The sequence below is a fragment of the Brienomyrus brachyistius genome, chromosome 10, assembly GCF_023856365.1.
Source record: "Brienomyrus brachyistius isolate T26 chromosome 10, BBRACH_0.4, whole genome shotgun sequence".
NCBI lineage: Eukaryota > Metazoa > Chordata > Actinopteri > Osteoglossiformes > Mormyridae > Brienomyrus > Brienomyrus brachyistius.
In genome coordinates this window covers 9,829,444-9,852,276 of record NC_064542.1, presented here as the reverse complement: position 1 = coordinate 9,852,276, position 22,833 = coordinate 9,829,444, and the positions used below count along the sequence as shown (strand labels likewise).

General features: G+C 42.7%; 3 protein-coding genes across 5 annotated transcripts; 1 reads left to right on the top strand and 2 right to left on the bottom strand.

Moving 5' to 3' along the window:
• On the top strand, positions 1-3,758 carry prelid1a (PRELI domain containing 1a). 2 transcript variants are annotated; one of them, XM_049028112.1, is made up of 6 exons: positions 1-124; positions 1,302-1,425; positions 1,542-1,767; positions 2,077-2,190; positions 2,680-2,758; positions 2,947-3,758. In XM_049028112.1, exons 2-6 carry the CDS (start codon positions 1,334-1,336, stop codon positions 3,075-3,077), a joined length of 642 nt encoding a protein of 213 aa, XP_048884069.1. In that variant the 5' UTR covers positions 1-124; positions 1,302-1,333; the 3' UTR covers positions 3,078-3,758. The 2 variants fall into 2 exon arrangements, with proteins under 2 accessions (XP_048884069.1, XP_048884070.1); XM_049028113.1 differs by having other exon boundaries at positions 20-124; positions 1,305-1,425.
• A 173-nt stretch (positions 3,759-3,931) lies between these two features.
• On the bottom strand, positions 3,932-9,629 carry mxd3 (MAX dimerization protein 3). The gene is made up of 6 exons (XM_049028114.1): positions 9,431-9,629; positions 8,207-8,303; positions 7,950-7,979; positions 7,569-7,683; positions 7,270-7,435; positions 3,932-6,867 (listed from the first exon to the last, which is right to left on the bottom strand). Exons 1-6 carry the CDS (start codon positions 9,498-9,500, stop codon positions 6,749-6,751), a joined length of 597 nt encoding a protein of 198 aa, XP_048884071.1. The 5' UTR covers positions 9,501-9,629; the 3' UTR covers positions 3,932-6,748.
• An 813-nt stretch (positions 9,630-10,442) lies between these two features.
• LOC125750377 (lateral signaling target protein 2 homolog) lies at positions 10,443-22,147 on the bottom strand. 2 transcript variants are annotated; one of them, XM_049028110.1, is made up of 13 exons: positions 21,229-22,147; positions 19,062-19,202; positions 18,832-18,969; positions 18,217-18,419; positions 17,819-17,908; positions 17,425-17,514; positions 17,161-17,262; positions 16,410-17,057; positions 15,256-15,380; positions 14,892-14,993; positions 14,390-14,479; positions 11,630-11,733; positions 10,443-11,184 (listed from the first exon to the last, which is right to left on the bottom strand). In XM_049028110.1, exons 1-13 carry the CDS (start codon positions 21,268-21,270, stop codon positions 11,062-11,064), a joined length of 1,998 nt encoding a protein of 665 aa, XP_048884067.1. In that variant the 5' UTR covers positions 21,271-22,147; the 3' UTR covers positions 10,443-11,061. The 2 variants fall into 2 exon arrangements, with proteins under 2 accessions (XP_048884067.1, XP_048884068.1); XM_049028111.1 differs by having other exon boundaries at positions 14,390-14,476.
• Positions 22,148-22,833: the final 686 nt, after the last annotated feature.

The following is a 22,833-nucleotide window of genomic DNA, read 5'->3' as shown; positions in this document are numbered from 1 at the left end:
GGTCATGAGCCTTTTCTTTTCCTGAGTCACGTTTCTCATGAAGCAGGACAGTAGCGCGCCGCCAGTAGTCTTGTGGCTTGGGTAGTAGGAGGATGAATAACGCCTATATGCTATAGCAGACGAGGTAAAGTGTTTGCTTTTAATGACATTTTGTAAAGGATTTTAACTTTAGAATATTTTTTCTAAGCAAAGCAGTTGATATGATATTGTTAAAATACTGGAGTGTGGTAAAAATGTGACCGCTACTCCTACCTGTCAAGCAATTCCCGTAGGTAATGTAACCTGGCGCTATCCCTACCATTTATTACACTGCGATTTTATCATTTCACGGTTAGTTATAGATCATGTGCTCATAACCTGTATTGTTCAACCTGATTTTATTAAATATAATGTCAATGGTACCGTGGGGATTTTCCAAAATGTTTAGTCCATTAAGCAATCTGCAAATGACTAACTAGCTCCACCAATAAGTTGTTTTCTGGTGGTCAGTTCTTTTACAGTTTCGGATTTCTAAAGTCCAGGATTATGATTATATAATAGGAATCGATTGTTTGATGAAGAAACGTTTGATTTACGAATGCATTGTTCTCCTTGATTTGAAAGTCATTGATATCTTGTGATGAGTGGAATTTAATAATGGTCATTAAAGCAAACATAACGTAAATATAGACGTGTTTAGGGTGTTTTAAACTACAGTGCTTGGCCTAATGAACAGGAGTTTTTTTTTAGCAGTGTGAAACAGAATGCGTTTGACCGCTGACGTTATGTTGGCTGGATTTTGCGTACTTTATAGTAAATACCTTAAATACAATATGGAAAGTTTTTAAAGCAAAATATTCTTTTTTAAAACTATAAATACATTAACTATAAATCCAAATTACTTTAAGGTAGTTTCTTGATTTTAGATAGCTTTTAAAATACCTATTACATTTTTCCGTTTTTTCAATGTGTCTGTCCAGTTTGAAAATAGTCGGATGTCAATCATTGATGGATGCATCGAATTGATATTTGTGAGTCCTAAGGCCTGTTACAGCGTTTGACTTAAAAGCAGGCCACTCTTGGGTATGTCATGTACGTAAAGGACTACGTAAGATCTGCAGCTAATCTTATCATTATTTATTAAATGCTGGGCCTGTGCTGTATCATTGTAGCCTTGTACCCTGTAGCCTTGTGGCTTTGCTTCCTGTTCCAGCCCATTGTGTGCAGTTATCAGTTATAGTACAGGTCCCGCCCAGTTATTCCTCACTGAGAGTACACATCCCTGCAACACACTCGGTCAACGCTATCCAACTCTCTTCCAGCAGGTAATGTCTGCTCGTATATAGAGGGAACAATGGTGAAGCACTTCATTTGCTTTAGTGTTTTGAAGAGCTCGTGGGACCAAGTCTTCATCGCATTCTGGCAGAGATATCCTAACCCTTACAGGTAATTACTGCTAACAGGCAAACCTGGCATGTGAAACGAAATGCCGCCTTCAGGAAGCGCTTCACCGAGCTGTTCAGAGTGTAACTGCTAATGCATACATCCTGTGTCGATTTCAGCAACCATGTCCTAACAGAGGACATAATTTTCCGGGAGGTGACTCCGGACAACCGCCTTATTTCAAGGCGTCTGCTGACCAAGACGAGCCGCGTCCCCCGCTGGGCTGAGAAGTACCTGCCTGCTCACATGTCCTGCTCGGCCTACATTATTGAGGACTCCATCGTGGAGCCCAGGTCCCAGACCATGACCACTGTCACCTGGAACATCAGCCATGCTCGCGTAATGGTCAGTTAGCTCTATTAGTCACTAGGATAATTACAAATGTAGGTTACTGTATAGGTGACTCTCTTCTTGTCTCCGTTGTGTACTAAGTTTAATAGGGTTTACAACAATTAAATGTACCAAAAAAAGTTAAGTGTTGATGCTTGCTTAAATTAAACTTTTTATATGGCATAATTATATCACACCCATGGCAAGATGTCTAATCATTCTGTCTGCCGCTATGAAGAAATGCGACATCGCTGTGACGTCCACTGTGGAAGGAGGACATTTATGTGTTCAAACTTAGCATGGCACTCTCCTTTATCTCCGCAGTCTGTACAGGAGAGATGTGTGTACAGAGTGAACCTAGAGAACAGCAGCTGGACAGAGATAAAGCGGGAGGCGTGGATCTCGTCCAGCTTGTACGGTCTCTCCAGAGCCGTCCAGGTCAGTGGACCTCAACGACGACAACGGAAAGTTTATGTTTCTTTAAAGAGGAGCCCTGTTTAATTCAGCACTTGCCACTGGGGCTGTTCTTTTCATAATTAACTTGTGCGTAAGAAGAGCGTCATGTGCAGATAGTTCAATCAGCCTTGAAGTAACTTCCGGAAGGAGTTCACTGTCAGAGGCAGCATTTCTGCTTGATGTCCCTGTGTGGTAAAACACTTGTTTGACTTTTTTTATTATTTTTATGAAGACACTAGTCTATTGGGGATTCGTTTCTTTGTTTTATTATTAAGCTTTCAATTAGTAAACGATGTGTAACAAGATAATGGGAAGAGTACTTTTGGGGGGGGGGGGGGAAGCTGCTCTTTTTTTGTAATTATGTGTTGAATTAAAAAGGACACCCAGTGGGAGCTGGATTTGGTAAAGTCATGGTTTTTTCTTTTGTTTTCACTTTTGCTATTTTGCTTTTCTTGTTCTTTGCTTTTACAGGAGTTTGGCCTTGCGAGGTTTAAAAGCAGCGTTACAAAGACCGTGAAAGGATTTGAATATGTCTTGGCAAAAATGCAAGGTAAAGAAAGAGTTTGGTTATAAGTACAACTTCTTAGTATCGCCCCACTGTTTTTTTTTAGTTAGTTTTTTAAGCCATACTGTGTTATCAGTGGCTTCCCAGGCATGTGAGCTTTTCAGAATTGCAAAACATTGCATTCAGAGCGATAGGATCCGGAGCAGAGATTAAAAAGCCCTTGATGCTTGCAGGTGAGACCCCCAACCGGACCCTGGCGGACACGGCCAAAGAGGCAAAGGAAAAGGCCAGAGAGACGGCATTGGCTGCCACAGAGAAAGCGAAAGACCTGGCGTCAAAGGCTCAGAAGAAGCAGTACGTGTGACATGCAGGGCGGAACGCCAGCTCTGCTTCCAAACAGGGTGACTGCGACGTCAGGGCCCTCCCAGCACCACCCTGTCCCCGTCCATTCCTCGTGTGGTTCAAACCCCCCTGTTCTCATACAGGATAGAGACTTAGAACTCCTGCTTAGAATAATACGTCTTCCTGTCTTGAACTGTTAGGACAAGAATTGCGATTTATTTGCCTGGTTTTACCAAAACATTTTTTTGTCTCCTACTATTATTCCTTCGCTTGAGTTCCTGAGTATTACTTGAAGTAAACCTCTGCACAGATCAAATCAGTGAACTAGGCTTGATGTATGCAAGTATTTCACAACCTTTGGTACTTACCACAGAATTCCTTCATTGCTTCAAATTGAAGTTAAATTAAGCTTGGTTCATGTTATTAGCGGTCATGGCCTGTGGGATACATTTCACATGTACTGAACCAAGCAATGGGAAGCGATATCAGCATATAAAGGTTATTGTGATAAAACATTTAGCTCACCAACAACACATAGGGCGCGTAAATTTCTTTTGAGATGGTTCAAATATGGCAGAGGATTCCATGAAATTTTCATCTCATTAAATACCAGTTTGTAAGGAGTAAAGCTTTCAAAGTACCAAAAATAAAGTGGGCAGTAACATTAATTCGAAAAACATCAATAAACGATTCTTATAAGGTCTGGTATTTTCACTGCTCATTTTTCTGGCACTTAAATGTCTTGCGCCACACAGTCATACACTAGCTGCTTGTTTGCATGCTTTCTTGCGTGTGATGGTTGGGACTGCAGAAAGATCACAGACTGACAAGTTTAAATTTATATACATGATATACCAGCAATAAAAAAACATGAAGTTAATAATTATAATATTTATTATACAAATGCATAATAGTAGAAAACAATGCTACATCCGATTACTGGGGAAAATGTAGAGTACAAATAAACAATGCAAAAAAAATATTATGCTTTTGTGCTGACATGGTTGCATTCAAGATGGACTTGGAATTAGGGTCTTGGACACTGACGAAAGGCAAAGCATCATTACAGCTCATATATTCAGTGGAAGCTTAATATGATTGTTAGCAATAGTAATCTGTGAGATCTTCAGAAATCCCCCCAAGATTAAGAAACATCAGACTAATACTGTTAAATGAAAACTCCGTTATTTACCAGCCAAAACTAATAATGAGATGATGTATGAAACAAATTGTTCTGTATGTCACCCCAAATGAGAATATGACCAGGAAAATCACCTGGGAATCAATACTCAACTGCAGAAGACTTTGCTACTGACCGAACCCATTTTGACTGTAAACACAACAGGAATGGAATTCAGTTTATTGTTGTGCCATATGATTCTACACAGTCAATGTATTTAAGGTATAAAAATTGAGAAATGTAGTAGGAGTATTGTAAAGCTAAGGGTTCAATTCTACCCAAGTACTGGCTTTGAATGAATTTAAGTAATGGCACAGAATAGGAAATTACATCAATAACTATTTCACTAAGGAGAATGTTTTCATTCCCAAAGTGCTTACTTTCACTTTAACGTGAGGAAAAAAGTTCTAACATTGCATTGCATTCAAGTACCCATTCCTCATGATCTTAAACATGCCCAAAAAGGTAAAAAAAAAAAAACATTCACTGCCATTTACCCATTTGTTATTTGTTTAAAGAACATGAAAATTGGATTTTGCTGGTTGGTTCATAATGTGCAAAACTCGTCTTCTTCCCTGCATTGAACATGTAAAATTACCCCCTTTGCAATCTGTAACTGGATCAATCTTTTGAAATGGAACCAAACAAAACAGAGGCAGTTTTCACTTAGTAACAGCAAAGCTAAAGTAATTCTTATGCGAGTTTGTCGACAGAAGTGCTGATTGAAAGGACTGTGCAATAAAAGTATTTTTAAGTTTAAATACAGAGAGATATTAAACCAGGCTATTTTTTCAGATAGCATCGTTTAATGCAGGCAGAACTGCAAGCATCAGCTGCTGCAGAACTTAAGCTTAAAATAAGAGTGAGTATTTGATGTGACCCAGCGTACACTTGGCTCTACCTGACCACAAGATAACGGATTCTTGAGGAAGTGGTGTTTAACATTATTTCTGCAAAGGCACACACTACACCTATTCTCAGCATTAGCCATTCTGTGAAGTTTAACATACCAGACTTCAGAGGGATTTATACTCTCACTGTGTGACTCGTCAAGTGCCGGAATTTAGGTTTTCCAGGGTGCTTGTCTACTTGCGGAATCCGCTCCAGTGTTCGAGGCTGAGAGTGAAGATAGAAACTGAAAATAACATGGAGTTACAGTGAGTTTTAGTTCACAGAACCCCCCCCCCCCCCTAAAAAAAGCAAAAATTTAGTATTTTAATTACTAAATGAATCTGCTGTTCAGTAAACTGATCCAATCCAAATGAGCTATTATTGAGTATAGCTCAGTGATCTAAGAAACTTCAACATTAGCATACTTGACTGATATGACCAAATTGATCTGATGTTTTGAACCCATCTTTTGGATTCTTGCCCATTTAATACGGACTAATGTAAGATGAGGTCAGGGCTTCACATTGGACTGTGCTTCTAAGTGCTAACTTTCACTGTGCTCTTGCTGTCCATCAACCTCAATTCCTGCTGTCCCTGCTACCGTTAACACACTCTTAATTTCGCAGGCTGTGTCACACCTCCACTTCTCCAGCTGCATCATGGCTCCTAGGTCGGTTTCTTCGGCCTAGTCACAGAAACGCGAGTCTCATCACAAAAAGCGCAACAGGCTACCTTCTCAAGCTGCTCTTAGGAAAGGTATCCTAAGCTTGTCCAAGTCATGTTCCTTAGTATTTAAGTGCTCAGGACAAGTGCGTAGGTTCGATCTCAGTATTGGTAGGAACCAAATCAGTCCCAAATCCCCCACTCTGCTAAACACACACGATACTCCCGCAATATTGTTAGGAACACGTCTCTACCGTCCATACCCAAATCAACGCCCTTGGCTCAGGAACATTGAATAATAATAGAATCTTCTTGAGGTGCCCCTTTAACAATATGTCCACAGCCTCTGTATACCAGCGTGGTTACCATCAGGCTCAGTAACTAACAACTATAAATGCTTTTACAAATATAAATTTTTTTAAAAGAGGTCAACGGGAATTCATATTAGTGCAAAAATACATCCTACCATTTCAAAAATATACTGAAGGCAGGAAAAAAATATGCATGTACACTGCCACCCACTGAAGCTTATGTAAAACATGTAGGGAACAATACCATTTCTGCAGAAAAGAGTTCAGTGCGAGGAGCCTGATCTCGCTCAAGTGCGTGTTAGAGAATTGAAAAACGAGTGTCAGGCTTCACAAAACACTGGCTAATCAGAAAAATTCAGAAAGTAATCCTTCCTGGTGTGTGTGTCTTTCTTCAATGCACTGGCCCAGTTATTATGTTCGATAATAAAAAAATGGCAGAACTGAAGACGAACAAAAACAAAAAAAATCCCAGATGTTGCCGTTTCCTGTGAGAGTTCGTGGCGAACTGTAAAAAGTACGACCCCATGTTCTCTTCATCTCTGTTGTGATGTTCCCTGGTTTATTTTTTTTTTTTGCTTTTCATTTCTCTTTTTCTCTTTTTTTTGGAATGTTTTCAATCTAAGCACTGCGAAGGTACTCGGGCTGCTGTCATAGCCAAGCACAGCCGGGGCTGGAGTAACTGTGATCCCCTTCGGTTTGGGTAGCCCCCAAGCCGTCAGATTCCAGACACACAAACACCACGCTCTCCACGTCCACCTCCACGTCCTCTGCAACGAGATGCGGGCACCATCAGTACTCACCATAAGCAGACCACATGACACAAAAACAATCATGACTTCATAATGCGGGGCTCTTCCTATGCATTCAAATGAATTAATTAACGACATACTGCTGGCTCTATCAAACACGTTTTTGCGCATCAACATTATATCCTGCTTTGTGAACGTTCGATTTTTAATTTAGAGGGACCAGTCAATTCTTACCGTTTTGCTTTTCTTAAAAACACTTCCCTCACCCCTCTTAGCTGACCAAATGTGTATGCCCCCCACCCCGACAAAAAAGTTCCGATGTTTTACGACGGCCTTCTGAAATCCAAGACTAGGTCCATGGTATTTCTGGTGGGGCCAAAAAAAGGAGGTGAGTAGTGAGCAGGGTCTGGCGTCGCTCACCTCGGTCAGAGTCGGACCTCTCGGAGGACATGGCCGAGCCCATGCTGTCATTGCGTACCCTCTCCGTGCCCCCCAGCAGCTGCTCCAGGCGCACACGCAGCCCCCTCTGCTCCCAACGTAGCTGCTCCTTCATTACCCGAGCGCGCTCTTCCTGCTCCTGCAGCTTCTAAATTGGGGAGGGGGGCGTAAAAGAACGAATGTACAACGACGTCAATATAAGATATTTAAGTCCTGTTAGAACACGACCCAAACTGAGCTTAATACGCGAGTCCGGGGTCTGGATGTCTGTTCGCACGTACCTTAATGTGCAGCCGGGCTCGTCTGAGCAGGTTGAGCGTGGTGTGCCTGGCCGAGTCCGAGGAGAGGGGAACCTGCTGCTTGAGCTGCTCCAGGCACTGCCGCAGCTGTGCACGCCTGCAGGGCACACCCACGCCTCAAAGTCTCGGCTTCAAACGACCCACAGCAACTGCTGTCTCTGACCCACCGGCAACCTTGCAGATGCCAGTGCCATTTATGACATGTATAAGGCACACTCTGCATGCCCGTCTAGATTAAAGCAGGCTTGAAACTCCACTTCTTAGAGACCAAACCACCACTGCTATTCATATCAATGGAAAACTTTGACTACTCAACCTTTGAGAGGAACACCCAGCTTCCAAAACAAGAGATATCATGATTACCTGTGTTTCTCCAGTTCATTATGCACAGACCTGTGAAGACAAAATATATAAACCTAAGTAAATAAATGAACATACACATTTTAGTACGAGTTGTTATTTTTTTATAGCTACAAAGATGTCAGTACGCAGCAATCTAAGCGCAAACCACGCTTAAGTAAGAGGAGTAGTACATGTTTTGTTACTATCTGTTAGAACTATCTGTATGACAGAACCACTCATAATTAGACCTACTCAAGATCAGGTAAAAGACAGCATACCTGGTGTTATCAGAGGTCTTGTTTTTGTGCTTGTTTCTCTTGCAAGAAACTCCTTTAATGTCAAAGGGTGACGCCGACGCATAACCATGTTCCGCTTCTGCGGGGCGAAATGAAAAACACTGCAGTAAATGTGTACGATCTATAGCAAACATCGATTTTAAGAACCTCGATTTCAAAACTGCAGCGCTTCATATCAATAACACAGACTCCAGACCGTATATATATAGCGGAACTACAGTTATGTATAGACTGCACTAACGGCTGCTCGCAAGCAATTACCAGCTGCATGAAACGCTGAAAAATGTATATACTAATTTGACTGTATAGAACTGGTCATCTACTTCATCAATTTTACTCTTAATAAATATTTTGTAATAATAAGAATTTCTTTACTTTCACCTTTTATACAAGAAATGCAGCTCAAAGTGCTTAACATGTGACATTAAAATAAAACCAAAGACAGAGAAGCAACTAACATACAGCTCAAAGAAATTATAGGACGGGATAGTCTACGTAAAGTATATAAGCGAAATAATCATTTAAATATAATTTAAATAGCCTCTCATACGCGTTAAGAAATAGTACCGTAATACCGTACTTATTTACAAATAGTACAAAAATTATACAAAATGAGCATTTCGACTTCACTTTAATCCTGAAATCCTGTCCCACAGCTGATTAGTCGTACTCTATTCAGCCAAAGGCAGCCTAACAATGACAGCTCCAGAGGATTTTTGGCGCCAGCCTCTCATTTTATATCAACATTTAAAAAGAGTTGACGATCAACTAGACCAGACTAACTAGACAGCTTGTGGATTTTCAATCCCACCCGGTAACACTATCCAAAAAGGGTAAAATAGAAAAATCCGGGTTGTTGTTAAAGGTTCTCATTCATTCCTCCGGCATCTGAGCGCAGGACATTTTCAAATCAGTGACGGATTGGCGCCTTCCGTGTCCAATATGGGTCACCAAGCCAAACATGCTGATGTTCCCCAACAAGCAGCTAAAATTAAACGTCTGCGTTCAGATTGCACAAATCTATGCGGATATTTAACCAAACGGCTATTCCCGTTGCACATTTACCGCTTAACAAACAAGAGAAGGTGATTCGTCGTAGGCGCCGCCAGCTGGTAACATTGTATCGATATTTGTTTACGCAAAGCTGATATTTTGTAGCAGGTTACGGCTGGAGATATTTATACAGCGATGTCGATCTCACCGTACCTCGCTCTCTCCTTTCCAGATATTCTGCGGCTTGCAAAAGGACGTGAATGTTGCCTTTGTTGATCTCCATTGCATTAATAAAAACAAAATGAGGCCAGAGCACAGCGATACCTGGGGCAGACCCCTGCTACAATAGCAGCTCAGTCTGCGCCTGGGCTTGCGGGACCTCTACACCGCCCACTTTCTGTGTACTTTTCTTGCGTACACGCCTATGCCAAAACTTAAAAAGAAAAAAAAACTAGCGATTCCCGCCATGTTGTTTTGCTACAATGGGCAGTATTTTGTTTATTTGCAGAATTATTTTTCATTTCGTCAATAGACATGTTTACACTTTGAAACATTATCTTAATGCTGAAATGTAACGTAGGACTGGTGTTTGTACTTCTTTAGACGATCTCACTGTAAATGTATACCTACTTGAGTATTCAGAAAACCTTACGATCGTGTTATTTATACACATAGACGCATATTTCAGAAAATTAACAATGGACGAAAGGGGGAAAAGTCTGTGTGAAACACTCCGCTGTCTAGCTTGTGGGCACAGAACACATTACCGAAATACACCTTCTTAGTATTTTGGCTACGAGCGGGAAATTGTCCCATTTCGAATTTAACAGAAAAGAAAATGGGGATTTGCGTTAACAGGACTCCGCCTGCGTAGCTAGCGAAATACTGTACAAAGTTCTGCTATTTGTGCCCGTATAAACACCTTATCCAGTTTTTTTAATTTCAACAACTGAGCCAACTTAGTCTTTCTTATAAAAATAATGAGAAGGAAATGAATAATTATTTTATGAATGAAGTGCACGTAGCATGACGTTTGACATCTACGTATTTTGTGTAAAATTACGATTCCAATAGTGTTGATAGAATCTGTAAAGTGACAGTGATATCAGATCAGTAGAGAAATTAAAAGTAGTTTTACTGGTAGGCTAAACGATAGCAGTAGCCACCTCGCCTTTAAAGCACATAAAATTGTCTGGAATACAAAATAAATCAACAGAGGTGTATGTGCTGGAGGAGGAACGTTTATTCACATATTTCCATCTGAGTGAACCAATTAAGCACATGACAGTGTAGGCCTAATTTGAACATTTATTTTTTATTTATTTATTGCAAAGTCTCTGTGTCAGAGCCAACAACTAATCATCATATTTTCACAGCAAAATTACAAACTACAAAAAAAAAACTGAAAGGAAAAGAAAAATGTGATTACCGAACCTTTGTAGAATGCACATTTAAACACAAATTCTGTACCAAGATTGCTTTTATTTTTTCCCCATCATTGTCTGAATGGTAAAAATACGGTTCCTATATCACATGGCTTAAAGTGCAATTAAAAATTTCATGTAGTCAAATACTGAATTATTTATAACTTGTAATTTCTTCAAAAATGTATATAAATGCATAATTGCCCAATAACCACTTGAATGAAATGTGTTTTATATTACAACGCATAAATTAATAAAAATAAAAAAAAAATACCCTAGGATCAGCAGAGCCATAAGCGAAGAGCAGCCCATGAAAGCCAAACACACTGCTGTCATTGTCTGGCTGCACGCATCTAGCTGCGTAGACGTCCGAATATAAGAAAGGTCTTTTTCTCTCAAGACATTTTCCATTAGTTGCCGTCAAAGCTGCGTTGTTTCACCAACAACATGGAAGTAGAAGCAGTGATTACAGACTCTGACGGGCTGCATCTGGCCAAACTGAGGGAGGGGGGCCTCTTTGGGAGAGCAGCGGCCGCAGAAGATCTGTGTCAAAAAAAAAAGGGGGAGAGATACCAGTTTGACAAAATGATATATATATAAAAAAAGAGAAAATCGTCCAAACAAAAAACAAACAAAAACAATAACAATGAGTCACGTACTACTGATCATGGTGGAAAATTTCCCCAGAAAACATTCGTGTCGCATGTCACTCATCACAAAGATAAATACATAAAGAATCAGATCTTTCACTCGCTCACATCTCAGGAGATGTGATGCTGTTAGAACAGGCTCCTAATAAATAGTTTTCTTTAAAAAGATGATACAAAATTAACCTCAAAGTGACTTTGGATAAACATACAAAACAAATATTACGACAATGTTTCCTGACCCAGTCAAACAATACCAACAGCGAGCATCAGGAAGTAAGCAGAAGATTTTGGCTTTACCAAGGCTGGTTATGTGCCGAGCAGGTTTACAGGTCACATACCTTACCGCAGCACCTACAGTGGTGTCGGCGACGCAGAAAAGTAAATGGCGCCTTACAGGCAGTGCAGTGCGTACATTCATTATCAGGAACCCAGACAGGAAGACCTGCAAAGTGACATTGTTCAAGTTAGACATGTGCCGTGGTCTCAGTCTATCAATCTTCCTCACACTGCTTTTCCTGCTGAGTGCTGAGGGTAGCCATGTCTGCATGTAGAGTATGTCAGACCAGACCTCCCTTACCAGGGCCATGGACTCTACCGCATTTTGGCTACAGTCCCTCCAGCATGTCCTGGGTCTGCTCTGGGACCTCCACCCAGTGAGACACGCCCAGGAGCAGACCAGGTGGCATCCTCAGAAGATGCTTGCACCTCCCCAGCCGACTCCTCTTAAAACTGAAGGAGCAAAGGCTCAATTTCACGGTCCCTCTAGATCGTAGAGAGAGCGAGCCTGCTACAGGCGGGAAGTCGTCCATTCCAAACAAGAAAATGGGGGATTTGAGTTAACAGGACTTGGTACACATTGCTGGCAGAGTACTCTGCAATGGTTTTGCTATATATGCACCTTTAAACACCATCTGCAGTCTTCAGGTCCCTCTGAATTTCAGATCTCTTTGCCTTAATGCAGAGAGTGCACCTGCCCATCCAGTGGAGAAAGCCATATTTTGACCGCTTGTCATTACAAGCCTGTTCTTTCGCTCATTATCTACATCTTGCAACCACAAGTGAGGAGAAGGGTATCAGCCGTCTAATGACTTCACTCCCTCTTCACCACCACAGACCTGATCAGAGTCATAATCGAGTTTATTCATATAAGGAATTTGCTTGCATCTAGCCTCGAAACAACAACTGCAGAATCAATCTACCTGTGAGCCTTCCAAAGTACTTAAACTCATTCAGATAAGGTGCTTTTCCACTGCCACCAAGAACCGAGCCGTACCCTAAACTAACAGTAAAGTACCGGAGCCGTACCCACGCTGACATGGCCCTACTTACAACAAAGCTGGTTGCATCAGCACTATCTGATTTTAAACTTTGACTGCATGGCCTCTAGTCTACCATTGTGTATGGAGATGCTGGTGGTCTGCACCAATATGCATTAGTAGTAGTATCACACATTGTGGTGCATTTCTAGTAAGTCAGAGGTTGAAATTTTTCAGGCTCCAACTTAAAAAAGAAAGGAAAAAGTACCAATGAAAGGCCAATTCAGAATGGATTCACAATGCAAATTTACACAAGTGAATGCTGATTACGCCAGTATTAGATGCTAACATTATGCGGCAATTCACAGACGTGCTAGCGGAAATTAGCACAGTCATAGTATATTATGATGTACACTGTGTGAACAGCAAACAAACATCTCTCCGGTTTCCATGCCACTGTCGCTCTCCAAACCCACAACGCTTTTACCGAGCCGACCCGTCTGCAGGGGAAAATCGAGGTGAGCTGGACCTACTCTGTACAGACTCGGCCATGGCTCAGGTACGGCTTGGTTTTTGGTGGCAGTGGATAAGCGCCCCCACCCCCTAAGAGCAAACTCCCCACCCCCTCACACTGTGCTCCTGGAGTTGAAGGTGCAGATTCTCATCCCGACTACTTAAACACACACACTCAGGTACACAAACAGCTCAAGCGTGCACTAGAGGTCCTGGCTGGATGAGGTCAGAAGCACATAATCATTTGCAAATTGCAGGGAATGTCATTTCCAGTCACAGGTACGCCTTGAAAAAAGAAAAAAAAAAATCAAACAGGTGTGGACACAAGATGCACCCTTGCCAGAGGCCAACACCTGCTCTGGATGACTTTGAGCCTGTGTTAATTATGCAGACACAACTCTTCATTACAGGGATTAAGTAGTAGCCCCATTGGCCCACAGTATATGCGGAGGCTTGTGGTCATATGCCTTCTGCAAAGCCACACACTACATGTATGCTGTGTTGGCACATTCCCAGTCTCACATAACCGTGTGAGACAGTAGAGTTGGCTCGCTGTTTCACGGTCAGGCCATACACTGATCCTCCTGATTCCTCTCCAGTATCAGGGCATAAGCTTCCCCCAAGGAGGCTGAGAAGCAAGTTCCTAATATAACTAGAACACACCCCAGGTCCCCTGAACAGGCATGTCACCCCAACAACATGCAGTGCTTTGAATCTCGGCACTGATTTCAATCACCCCTGCAGTCTTTCCGCCAGAGAGGCCTTGGATTCTGATCCACTGGAAGTTTTCAACGCTGCTTCGTGGTGGGAGGGCATATGTAGTGGGTTTGTCAAAGCATTCCTTCCACTGCCCGACAATATCCTTAGAGCTGGTCAGCACTTCCCCACCCCGACTGGACCAACCCCCCCCTCTTTCTGAGACATCAAATGGTTTGCCAAAACAGCACTGGGATCAGCCAATAATCTACGCAAGGGTCTCCAAACTCATCCAATACAAGAGCTTTCGCCTCCGCTGGTTAAAGCTCCAGTTGAAAGATTACATCATACCAAGTTAAAAAAAAACACAGAACTGTATGTAAATACCCAAAAATAAGAAAGGAAAATGAACAAGACTGATATAGAAGCATTTTATGAAATATTACACTGGACATTCCCCAAAATCAAATCCAGTGGATTTGTCATTTCTTGTGACACACAGATCTCTGTAAAACCGAGATGAATAGATGACTTCCCATCAAAATCCTGTGTATAGATAAAAGGAAAAATAAACTAAAAATCTGTTTTCTAGTGAGCAAACACTTTCAGGAACCAGGACGTCAAGCACCCTACCTCCAGCACTGTCCCCCCTTGATTCTCCACCGCTGAAGTCCTCACACAGTTCACATTCTTCCTCTTCTGCCCTCTTGTCTTTCTTCACTGCTGAGATAAGAGGGAAAAAAGGAGTTGAAATCTGACCATCATCTCCTATTTCCATGCCCATGATTGGCTCCCAATAATATCAAATACTAACTATTGAATTACGAGACAAAGTCTTTAGGAGTCTACAGCTCCTTCTGATACCCGATGGAAAAAAAAAACGAACACATAAAAATGACAACCAGTTCAAAAAAAGTATGCCTCATTTAAAAGGCTTTTTAAACCATTTCTACTTAAACATAATTAAGAGTTAATAGTCATTAAATGCCAAGAGTCTGACAAAGACTAAATGGAGTGAGGTGTGGGAACGCAAAGCAGACCGATGAACTCGGAAGAACCTGACCACGTCCTTTATCAACCCTTTCATATTCCATCCCAATAGTTTAGTAAAATAGATGATTCTTACTGTGCTTACCCTCACTCTCAGAATTGTTTCTAGAGACAATCAGCTCAAAGACACATTTCAGAATAGCTCGCATGTCACTGGCAAAGTTGGTCTGGAGCTGGTCGGCCACTCCTGGCGAAACAAGGGATCATTTATTAGGTACTATTGTACACAGTGTTAGAGGTCTTATCATCAAGGTTTAAAGGTCATTTTTGGGGAAAAAAACAAAGAAGAAATAATCATAGTTTCACTTCCAAGCGGAGCCAAACAATAGCATCTATACAAAAATAATTTAATATTTTGGGGAAAAATGTCAAGATTGATAATACAATTATATTTGCCAGTTGAGACAAATTTAAAGAACATCAGACCACATGAGTGGAGTGTAACGTACCTGAAATGCAGACAAAAAGTCGGTGGATCATGTCGTTGCTGCTGCTGTAGCGAGAGCGCAGAGCCACTCTCATCGCGTCCCTGCCACCGGGCAGCCGTCCCGTGTCCTGCTGTCCACTGCGAAGTCTGCAAAGCCATTTCGGGAGGTTCATCAGCACAGAAGCGAAGAAACGCAGCAAGTTCCTCAGGTGCAAAAGCCCCTTTTTTGTGGGCCAAAAACCAGTCAGTCATTCACACCAAAGAGGTCTTGGTTATATCAGATGGGCCCTTCTGCCGTAATCTGTCTGCGCCCATACTGCATTACCGCTCTGCACTGCGCCCATACTGCATTACCGCTCTGCACTGCGCCCATACTGCATTACCGCTCTGCACTGCGCCCATACTGCATTACCGCTCTGCACTGCGCCCATACTGCATTACCGCTCTGCACTGCGCCCATACTGCATTACCGCTCTGCACTGCGCCCATACTGCATTACCACTCACTACCTCTTCAGCTGGTATGGCAATTTCATTTAAGTCATTTAATGAACCTGTATTTCTGACGTACAATTTTAATAATCAGTCTAATTAATGCCTTGAGCGGAGTGTAAAATATGTCAGATGCAGTGGGTTTTTGGTATGCACACACACACACATTAATATCTTTGTGGGGACTCTCCATTCATTTCTATGGGAAAAACCATAATCCCAACAATGACAAACTTACCCCCCTCCCAGCCCTAGCCTTACCCATAAGTAACCAAACAAAACACATGACTTTTGGCATTTCTGTTTTTTTTGTTTTTTACAGTCTGCCTTTTTCTACAATGTTAGCATGCTGGGGGGGGGCAGCTAGTCGACCTCAGACCCCCAGAGGTTCTTTTTCTCCCAGATCCTCTCCTCCATTGTCACTTGGCTCTCTCTCTTTCATTTCTTTGTCTTTCCTTTCCCCTGGTTTTGTATTATTCTCCCTTACTCTGGTTGTAATGTATCACAACACACCCACGTAAAGCACCTTGGGGCGATGGTTGTGAAAGGCGCTATATAAAAATATTTACTTGAATTTCACTTTTGTAGGGACTGTTTTTTAGATCCCCACAATGTGAAAACAGAATAAAATACAGAAAACACACACACACACACACACACACACACACAGAACGGGCACACAGACCTTCGGCCCTCTCTCCCTGGATATCTAGAAGCTGTACCAGGACACGACTGCTTGGGATGCCAGCTTTGCCCCCTCCAGTTCTGCCTCCATCTATGCAGCGGCTCACGCACGTCCATGGCCGAGGCACTGAGGTCCACTTCGGGGGGAGCGTGGGTGTAGTCAGAGTGCTGCCTGACATGGGGGGTCACGTCGACCCCGGCGCCCATCCACAGCTCGTTCCCAGGGACGTCCCCGCAGGCGGCCCGTGGAGGGACAGAGCAGGGGGCTGCCGAAGCAGCGAAATCCACAGGGGGCGGCTGTGTGTGTTCGGGGAGATCACAGCCAGGCTGTGCAGAGCTCATCCCAGGAAAAAGGTCATTATCACTGCAGGGATACTGCAGACCAGAGGTTGTCCTCTGCCCGGAAGCCAAGGGGTCATGGGCTGCGCCCATTGCGACGTTACTTTGAGTGACGGAGAAGTGAAAGGGGCTTGGACATGCGTGTGGGCTGCAGAGTGGCCCCTGCACAGAGCCTTCATACTGCTCTGGTGGGTCAGCACCTGGAAGCAGCTGTGGATCTTCACCACATGGATGGCCACCTGACTCTGTAGTGCAGAGCCTTCTCTCCAGGATAGAGAGCTCCTCCTGGGTCAGAACTCGCAGAAGGTCCCTACAGATGGAAACAGTGATACCGGTCAGATAACACCCCATCATCATCATCACCACCATCATCGTTTTTTTTGGGCTCTTTAAAGATTCAAAACCAAGCCAACCTGATTTTTTGCAACAGCGCGAAGAACGGTCTGAAGAGGCTGGACATGTTTTCTGATCCTTGCTGGAGGTTCAACGGACCATCCGGAAATATCAGCAGGCCACTTCACAGCAGAAGAGCGTAAACAGGTTATGCCAAACAATGAGCCAAAAATAGTACGTCAGGATTTTCAGTTTTGACCAAGAATGCAGCCCTGTTTAGTTCAAGGATAGATCAGCAGTATGTAAAGTTTGCCGATTCCTACAGCAGGCTGAAAATGACTCACCAGATGATGGCAAGTCTTGGGATGGTGAACATAACCAGCGGTTCGTAACCGTCAATCAGATCCTGGGTGATGTAGCCCAGCTTCAGTGCTCTGCGTGCAGAAGGACTGGCATTTAGTACTCAGGCATTATCCACCCATCCATGCAAAATTTAGGCTTTCTGGCTCCCTTTGAAGATTATCTCCAACATATTAACTTCATGCAAACTAAATCCAACCATAGCTGAGGACCAGAAAGGTGTAGGCTGATGCCAAAGCTTATTTTTGCCTAACCTGTATTTTCAAACCAAAAAAATATATATCACACTGTAATCCTTCATCATAAACACCAGCTCAAAGTGCAGTCAAAATACAAAACATCACTGTGTCTCACTGTAGCTCCCAACCCCCCACTGACCGGTCGACAGTCTCGCAGAAGAGCACCACGATTTCTTGCTGCTTCTGCAGTTCCTCCGCAGACTTCACTGGCATCACGGTGGAGATGTAACTGAACGAGAAATACAGGCAGACGCTCAACAGTGCAGCTCAATCCTCTTACACTAAATTTCTTAAAGAAAGAAGAAAAAAAAACTGACCAAACTCCAAACAAATCTGAGATATTCCAACCTGGATCATAGTTAACAAGGTTTTACTGGTAGCTGGGTCACCGTTCGCACATCAAATTATCCACCACGAATGAAAGTGGACGAGTAGAGCAGTTTTTACACTGGCCTACTGCAGAAAACCTCTGACGGAGCCTCCCCATCGCAGGGGGACTTGTGTGGCAAACCAGGAGCCACGGGAGAGTGTCTCTACCTGAGCTCAAACTGGGAGAAGACGGCGTCATAGCGCAGGAGCGTGCTGCGCAGTGCGGCCGGACAGCCCTGCAGGCCGCTCACACTCTGTTCCCGCAGCTGGTGTCTCGCCTCCTCCAGGCAGCGCAGGAGCTGCTCTGCCAGCGGTCGCAGGAGCTGACCCTCGGACTCCCGCACTTCCAGGAAGGAGCCAGCTGACAAACACTGCCAAGGAGGGAGGAGAGGAAGTTGTTAGGGTACAGGCAGGAATACCTCAGGTTTGTCTGGAATCTGGTGAAATTAATTCAATCACGACCCCCCCGACACTGCAGATGCTGGTTACATTACAAGAATGAGCATACGAACATGTCACTCACCAAACCTAAAGTAGCACACTCAAAAACAGAAAAAAAGAGCAGCTGCCCATTAGCAGCAATGATAGGTCACTGGTTACCAGAGCTCGCCGATAGGTCACTGGTTACCAGAGCTCGCCGATAGGTCACTGGTTACCAGAGCTCGCCGATAGGTCACTGGTTACCAGAGCTCGCCGATAGGTCACTGGTTACCAGAGCTCGCCGATAGGTCACTGGTTACCACAGAACACTGAGCTGGAGACCGGCACATAAACTGATCTCACCTCGGCGGCGAACCACAGCTGCACACCCAGGTTCTCCTGCCGGATTTCGTCGGGGAACTTGATGTTATAGTCGCGGCTACATCTCTGTCCAGCAAGGTAATCCTCCATCACCAGCTCAATGGAACGCAACATGCTATCCTGTCAAATATTTTTGAAACGTCTTATCAGAAAGCTGCACCCACAGTAATATTTTAGATGGTTCTTTTCTCAACAGGTCAGTGCAAAAGTACCTGACTTTGTCTTAACTGGTTTAACAAAACCAAGTATTTCTGGGGGTCTTTCCTCAGGTCCAACCCATTGAGTTCCGCTGTTATACGGTTCACTTCCTCGTCTGCGAAGAAAAACTGTGCTAGGGGGCGACTGTCAGACCTCTGCAGCAGAGAAAAACAAAACACTGGCATGTAATCTGAATACAGTCAAAGGTACATGTACACTGCATCGACAGACTCCTATCCCAGCATACAGCACATATCCGGAATTCTCATGTGCATCACCACAACTCGGTCACCATTCACTTCCGTTATATCAAAAATTATTTTATTCAGCATTGAAGTGCCGATGTCAGTATGCAGTCCGGTGTTCCTCCCAGGTATACCTGTAATGACTGAAGGGCCGACAAGTACAAGGTCTCACTCATCCGCTTTCATTCATCATGCCAACTCATGGACCTTACAAAAGTACGCAGCTTAGATTGTTTTACATTTTCCTCTTTAAGTTCATTCCACTTTCCTAACAGCCAAATTAAAGTTTTCATATAGCGTAAAGCCTTCTCAGTACCTAGTCATTAAGCACAGTTGTATAAGTGTTCAAAAGAAGGTATGCAATTTCTTGAGTGAGCTAAGAGAGTTGACGTAATCTTTCGGCTCAAAAAGTATTATTATTTAATGACATCACAAATGATATCACCTTATCCGGCTTTGCATCAGAAGACAACGTACCTCAAAATTGTCACTGTGGTATTGCCAGAATGTCTAGTTGTATGAAAATGCATTTTCTCCTCACGGATTAACATTTCTGCTATGGATTCAGCTTTAGTTTATGCTCCCACTTAAGGCACGAAACTTGTGTTAACAAGTGTAAACAAGTTGTTGTTAAACAGAAGCACACTTGTGACATGAAACCAATCATAGATAAATGTACACTTCATAGGAAAAGCATTTTAAACAAGGCAGAGTACAAACAATGATTCCGAGTGCCAGATGGTATAAGTTGCCATGACTCAACAGGAAGTGATGTCATAAAACGGAGAAACACACAAAAACAGTTTTCCACAGAAATATTACACAAAAAGTTTTTCGAAGAAGTTCAAAAATGTACGTCATTTCCTACTCCGACAAATGGCCAGCAAGCTTAAACATATCATTCGGCCTCTGCGTCATCTTCCACAAACCACCAGCCGAGAACGACCGGAATGCCATCACACTGGTCCTGACCTATCCTACATTATGTCCAATAATTAAAAGTACTTGGCCACAGGGAAAGGAAAAAAAAAAAAACAATCACTAGACTATTTACATCACTATACTATCTGGGCAGTAGTCAATTTGACATAATGAGTCCAGGCAAAACAAGAAGTAAAAAAACACCTGACATCACTCAGCATTGTTGTGAATTCCAGGTTTGTCACATCACGCACCAAACAAAACAAACAAACAAACAAAAACTTTGTTAGTAAAATCTTTGGCATACCCAGAATCTGAATTTTGCCGTGTCATAACTGATTTTACACACTCCTACATTAAACTGTTACTTTTAGAACATATCCAACCAGACCATGTCGTTTTTTGGTCATGTGCTATGGAATTAACATAGCTACTGGGTTGCCCTCGGTTCTACCCCTGGAACAGAAAAATGACCCCTCTATTTCGATTAGAGCGATTCACTTCAAAAACTGACCAGTCACTACTAACATTTAGGACATGAAATGTTCCTTTCATGAATTTTAGGTTCACTGATGATACACAAAATACACACAAACACCCATCCTTCAAAACAAAAAAGTCATTTTTAAATATTTCAACTATTTGAACTACACAAACTCTTTTGGCTTTTAATCTAGTTTATCGTTACATGTATTAACGCAACTTTGTAAATAGGTGCTCAGTGAAGCTCAAAAATTAAACTTTATGCTCATATATATATCACACACACACACATATACATACATACATACACACACACACACACACACACACACACACATTTCCCACAACGACCCTCCTACTAAGTTAACCATGGTAAACAATTTAAAAAGAATCTGTCAAAGTTAATTTTTCATATCAGTCACCATTTCCTATAAGTAATTATACATCTACCAGGAAGATCGTGGGTTGAAAATAAGAAGAAACTTTGACGCAATCCCAAAACTTTGTCAAAGAGAATTAAATACAGCCTTACCTTGGGCCTGTACAACCAGCGCTTCATGAGAGATGACAGCATGTTATCTGCCCGATCCCCCGACAAGTTCGCCACTTGCTTTATTATACACACTTAGTTACTCGATCTGACACCGCTGACAACAAGCTAATCCTGGACCAGCTCTACTGTACTTGAACTCCGCGCTGACTGTTTGGAGACTTCATTTTGGGGAGGGGGGGGGGTGATCGCCTGCTTATTGTGTACTTTGTTTCCTTTTTAGTTCAAGTTAAAGTTGTTCGCTTCAGCGTCGAGCAAATGGATCTGAAGAGAGAAATCGGTTCACCTTCCTGGGCGAATTATTTGCGCACTCTCTCCTCCCCCCCCCGGACTTTTCGAAAGGCTGATCACTTCCCCCACCACCACCACCGAAACGGACCTTTCCGCGGTTCGATCGCTTCCCTCCTCCGATCACCGAATCGGACTCCTAGGAAGTCTGATCGCTTGTCCCCCCCCGCACAGCGACGCGCTCTTCAGGTCAACTTCAACGAGGCGCCGTGTCATATCACCCTGCCTTCGCCTTTTTCTTCCAATATCCAAGTTTCAGATTCTCTCTTTCGATTAAAGCCAGATCTTAAACTCGCATTGTAAACTGGCAGGGTTCCTTCGCATTTATACAAATATAGTTCTAAAGTTCTCGCCAACTTACAGTACCCGGGTCCGCCAAATCTGTAATAACTATATCCTCTATGAAGACAGGTAGACATTAATACATTCCTTAGACTGTCGCCACCGAAACCCTACCAGGCTTTCCCGCTGTACCAGGCTTATAAATGAGCGCTCCTTCTAACTTCTCGCCAAATCACCTACGGGCGACCATGGCTGGTCGGGAAAATCCCAAACAGCGCGTCCTTCTCGCGTCTAGTCTGCCTCGGCGTGTATTTGCTTGTTGCTCCACGCCTTTTTCTAGCACTGACTGCGTGTTGCGTCACATCGTTTTCCTCTGTCCTTTTTTGTAGTTAACCTTCACTCACCTGGAAATATACAGTGAAGCAAATTCGCTTGTTCCTTAACTGTAGTACTAGATCCAGTTAACTTAGTTAACTTGTATGTGATTAAACTGAGTTTTCCAAGTTATTGACCTAATTTTGGCCATGCAATGGCAGTTTATCGTTCCAAAGTTCTAAATTATACACTTATGTGAATGTGCTGATGAAATTTATTCAAGATAGCTTAAATGCCGTTAATCAACATTTAACATACAATAGCCAAACCAATCAATTTGATTAGGGTTAATAGATTTTATTTAAAATGAAAAGCAGAGGCAGGCCCCAGAATTGGAAATTGTAAAAGCAAATGGCAGTTGCACTGGGTCTGTGGTACATTTATCAGATTCTGTGAAAGACCACAGGCAGTCAGTCATATGGTTTACAGTTATTACTAATTAAAACTGCAACATGCAGTTTTGTTTTGCATGGAATTCTTATTTGATCATTCTGTTGCTTCCAAGACAATATGAATCTAAACAATTAATTTACCAAAAACCAACTTTATGACCTTTGCTAAAATATGTAAACATCATAAGCTCCCTTACTGATAGCAATTTTAGTTGCTCAATGTGTGGTTTAGCTTTATTAGTGAGCATTC

Excerpts from the sequence above, each read along its gene's own strand:
- prelid1a (XM_049028112.1), top strand. The coding sequence starts at position 1,334 with ATGGTGAAGCACTTCATTTGCTTTAGTGTTTTGAAGAGCTCGTGGGAC. Across the intron at positions 2,191-2,679 it reads GTCTCTCCAGAGCCGTCCAG|GAGTTTGGCCTTGCGAGGTT; the intron begins GTCAGTGGACCT and ends TTGCTTTTACAG. Across the intron at positions 2,759-2,946 it reads TGTCTTGGCAAAAATGCAAG|GTGAGACCCCCAACCGGACC; the intron begins GTAAAGAAAGAG and ends TGATGCTTGCAG.
- LOC125750377 (XM_049028110.1), bottom strand. The coding sequence starts at position 21,270 with ATGCTGTCATCTCTCATGAAGCGCTGGTTGTACAGGCCCAAG. Across the intron at positions 17,909-18,216 it reads TTCTCCCAGTTTGAGCTCAG|TTACATCTCCACCGTGATGC; the intron begins GTAGAGACACTC and ends TTTCTCGTTCAG. Across the intron at positions 14,480-14,891 it reads AAACAATTCTGAGAGTGAGG|CAGTGAAGAAAGACAAGAGG; the intron begins GTAAGCACAGTA and ends CTCTTATCTCAG.
- mxd3 (XM_049028114.1), bottom strand. The coding sequence starts at position 9,500 with ATGGAGATCAACAAAGGCAACATTCACGTCCTTTTGCAAGCCGCAGAA. Across the intron at positions 8,304-9,430 it reads TCTGGAAAGGAGAGAGCGAG|AAGCGGAACATGGTTATGCG; the intron begins GTACGGTGAGAT and ends TTCGCCCCGCAG. Across the intron at positions 7,980-8,206 it reads AAGACCTCTGATAACACCAG|GTCTGTGCATAATGAACTGG; the intron begins GTATGCTGTCTT and ends TTGTCTTCACAG.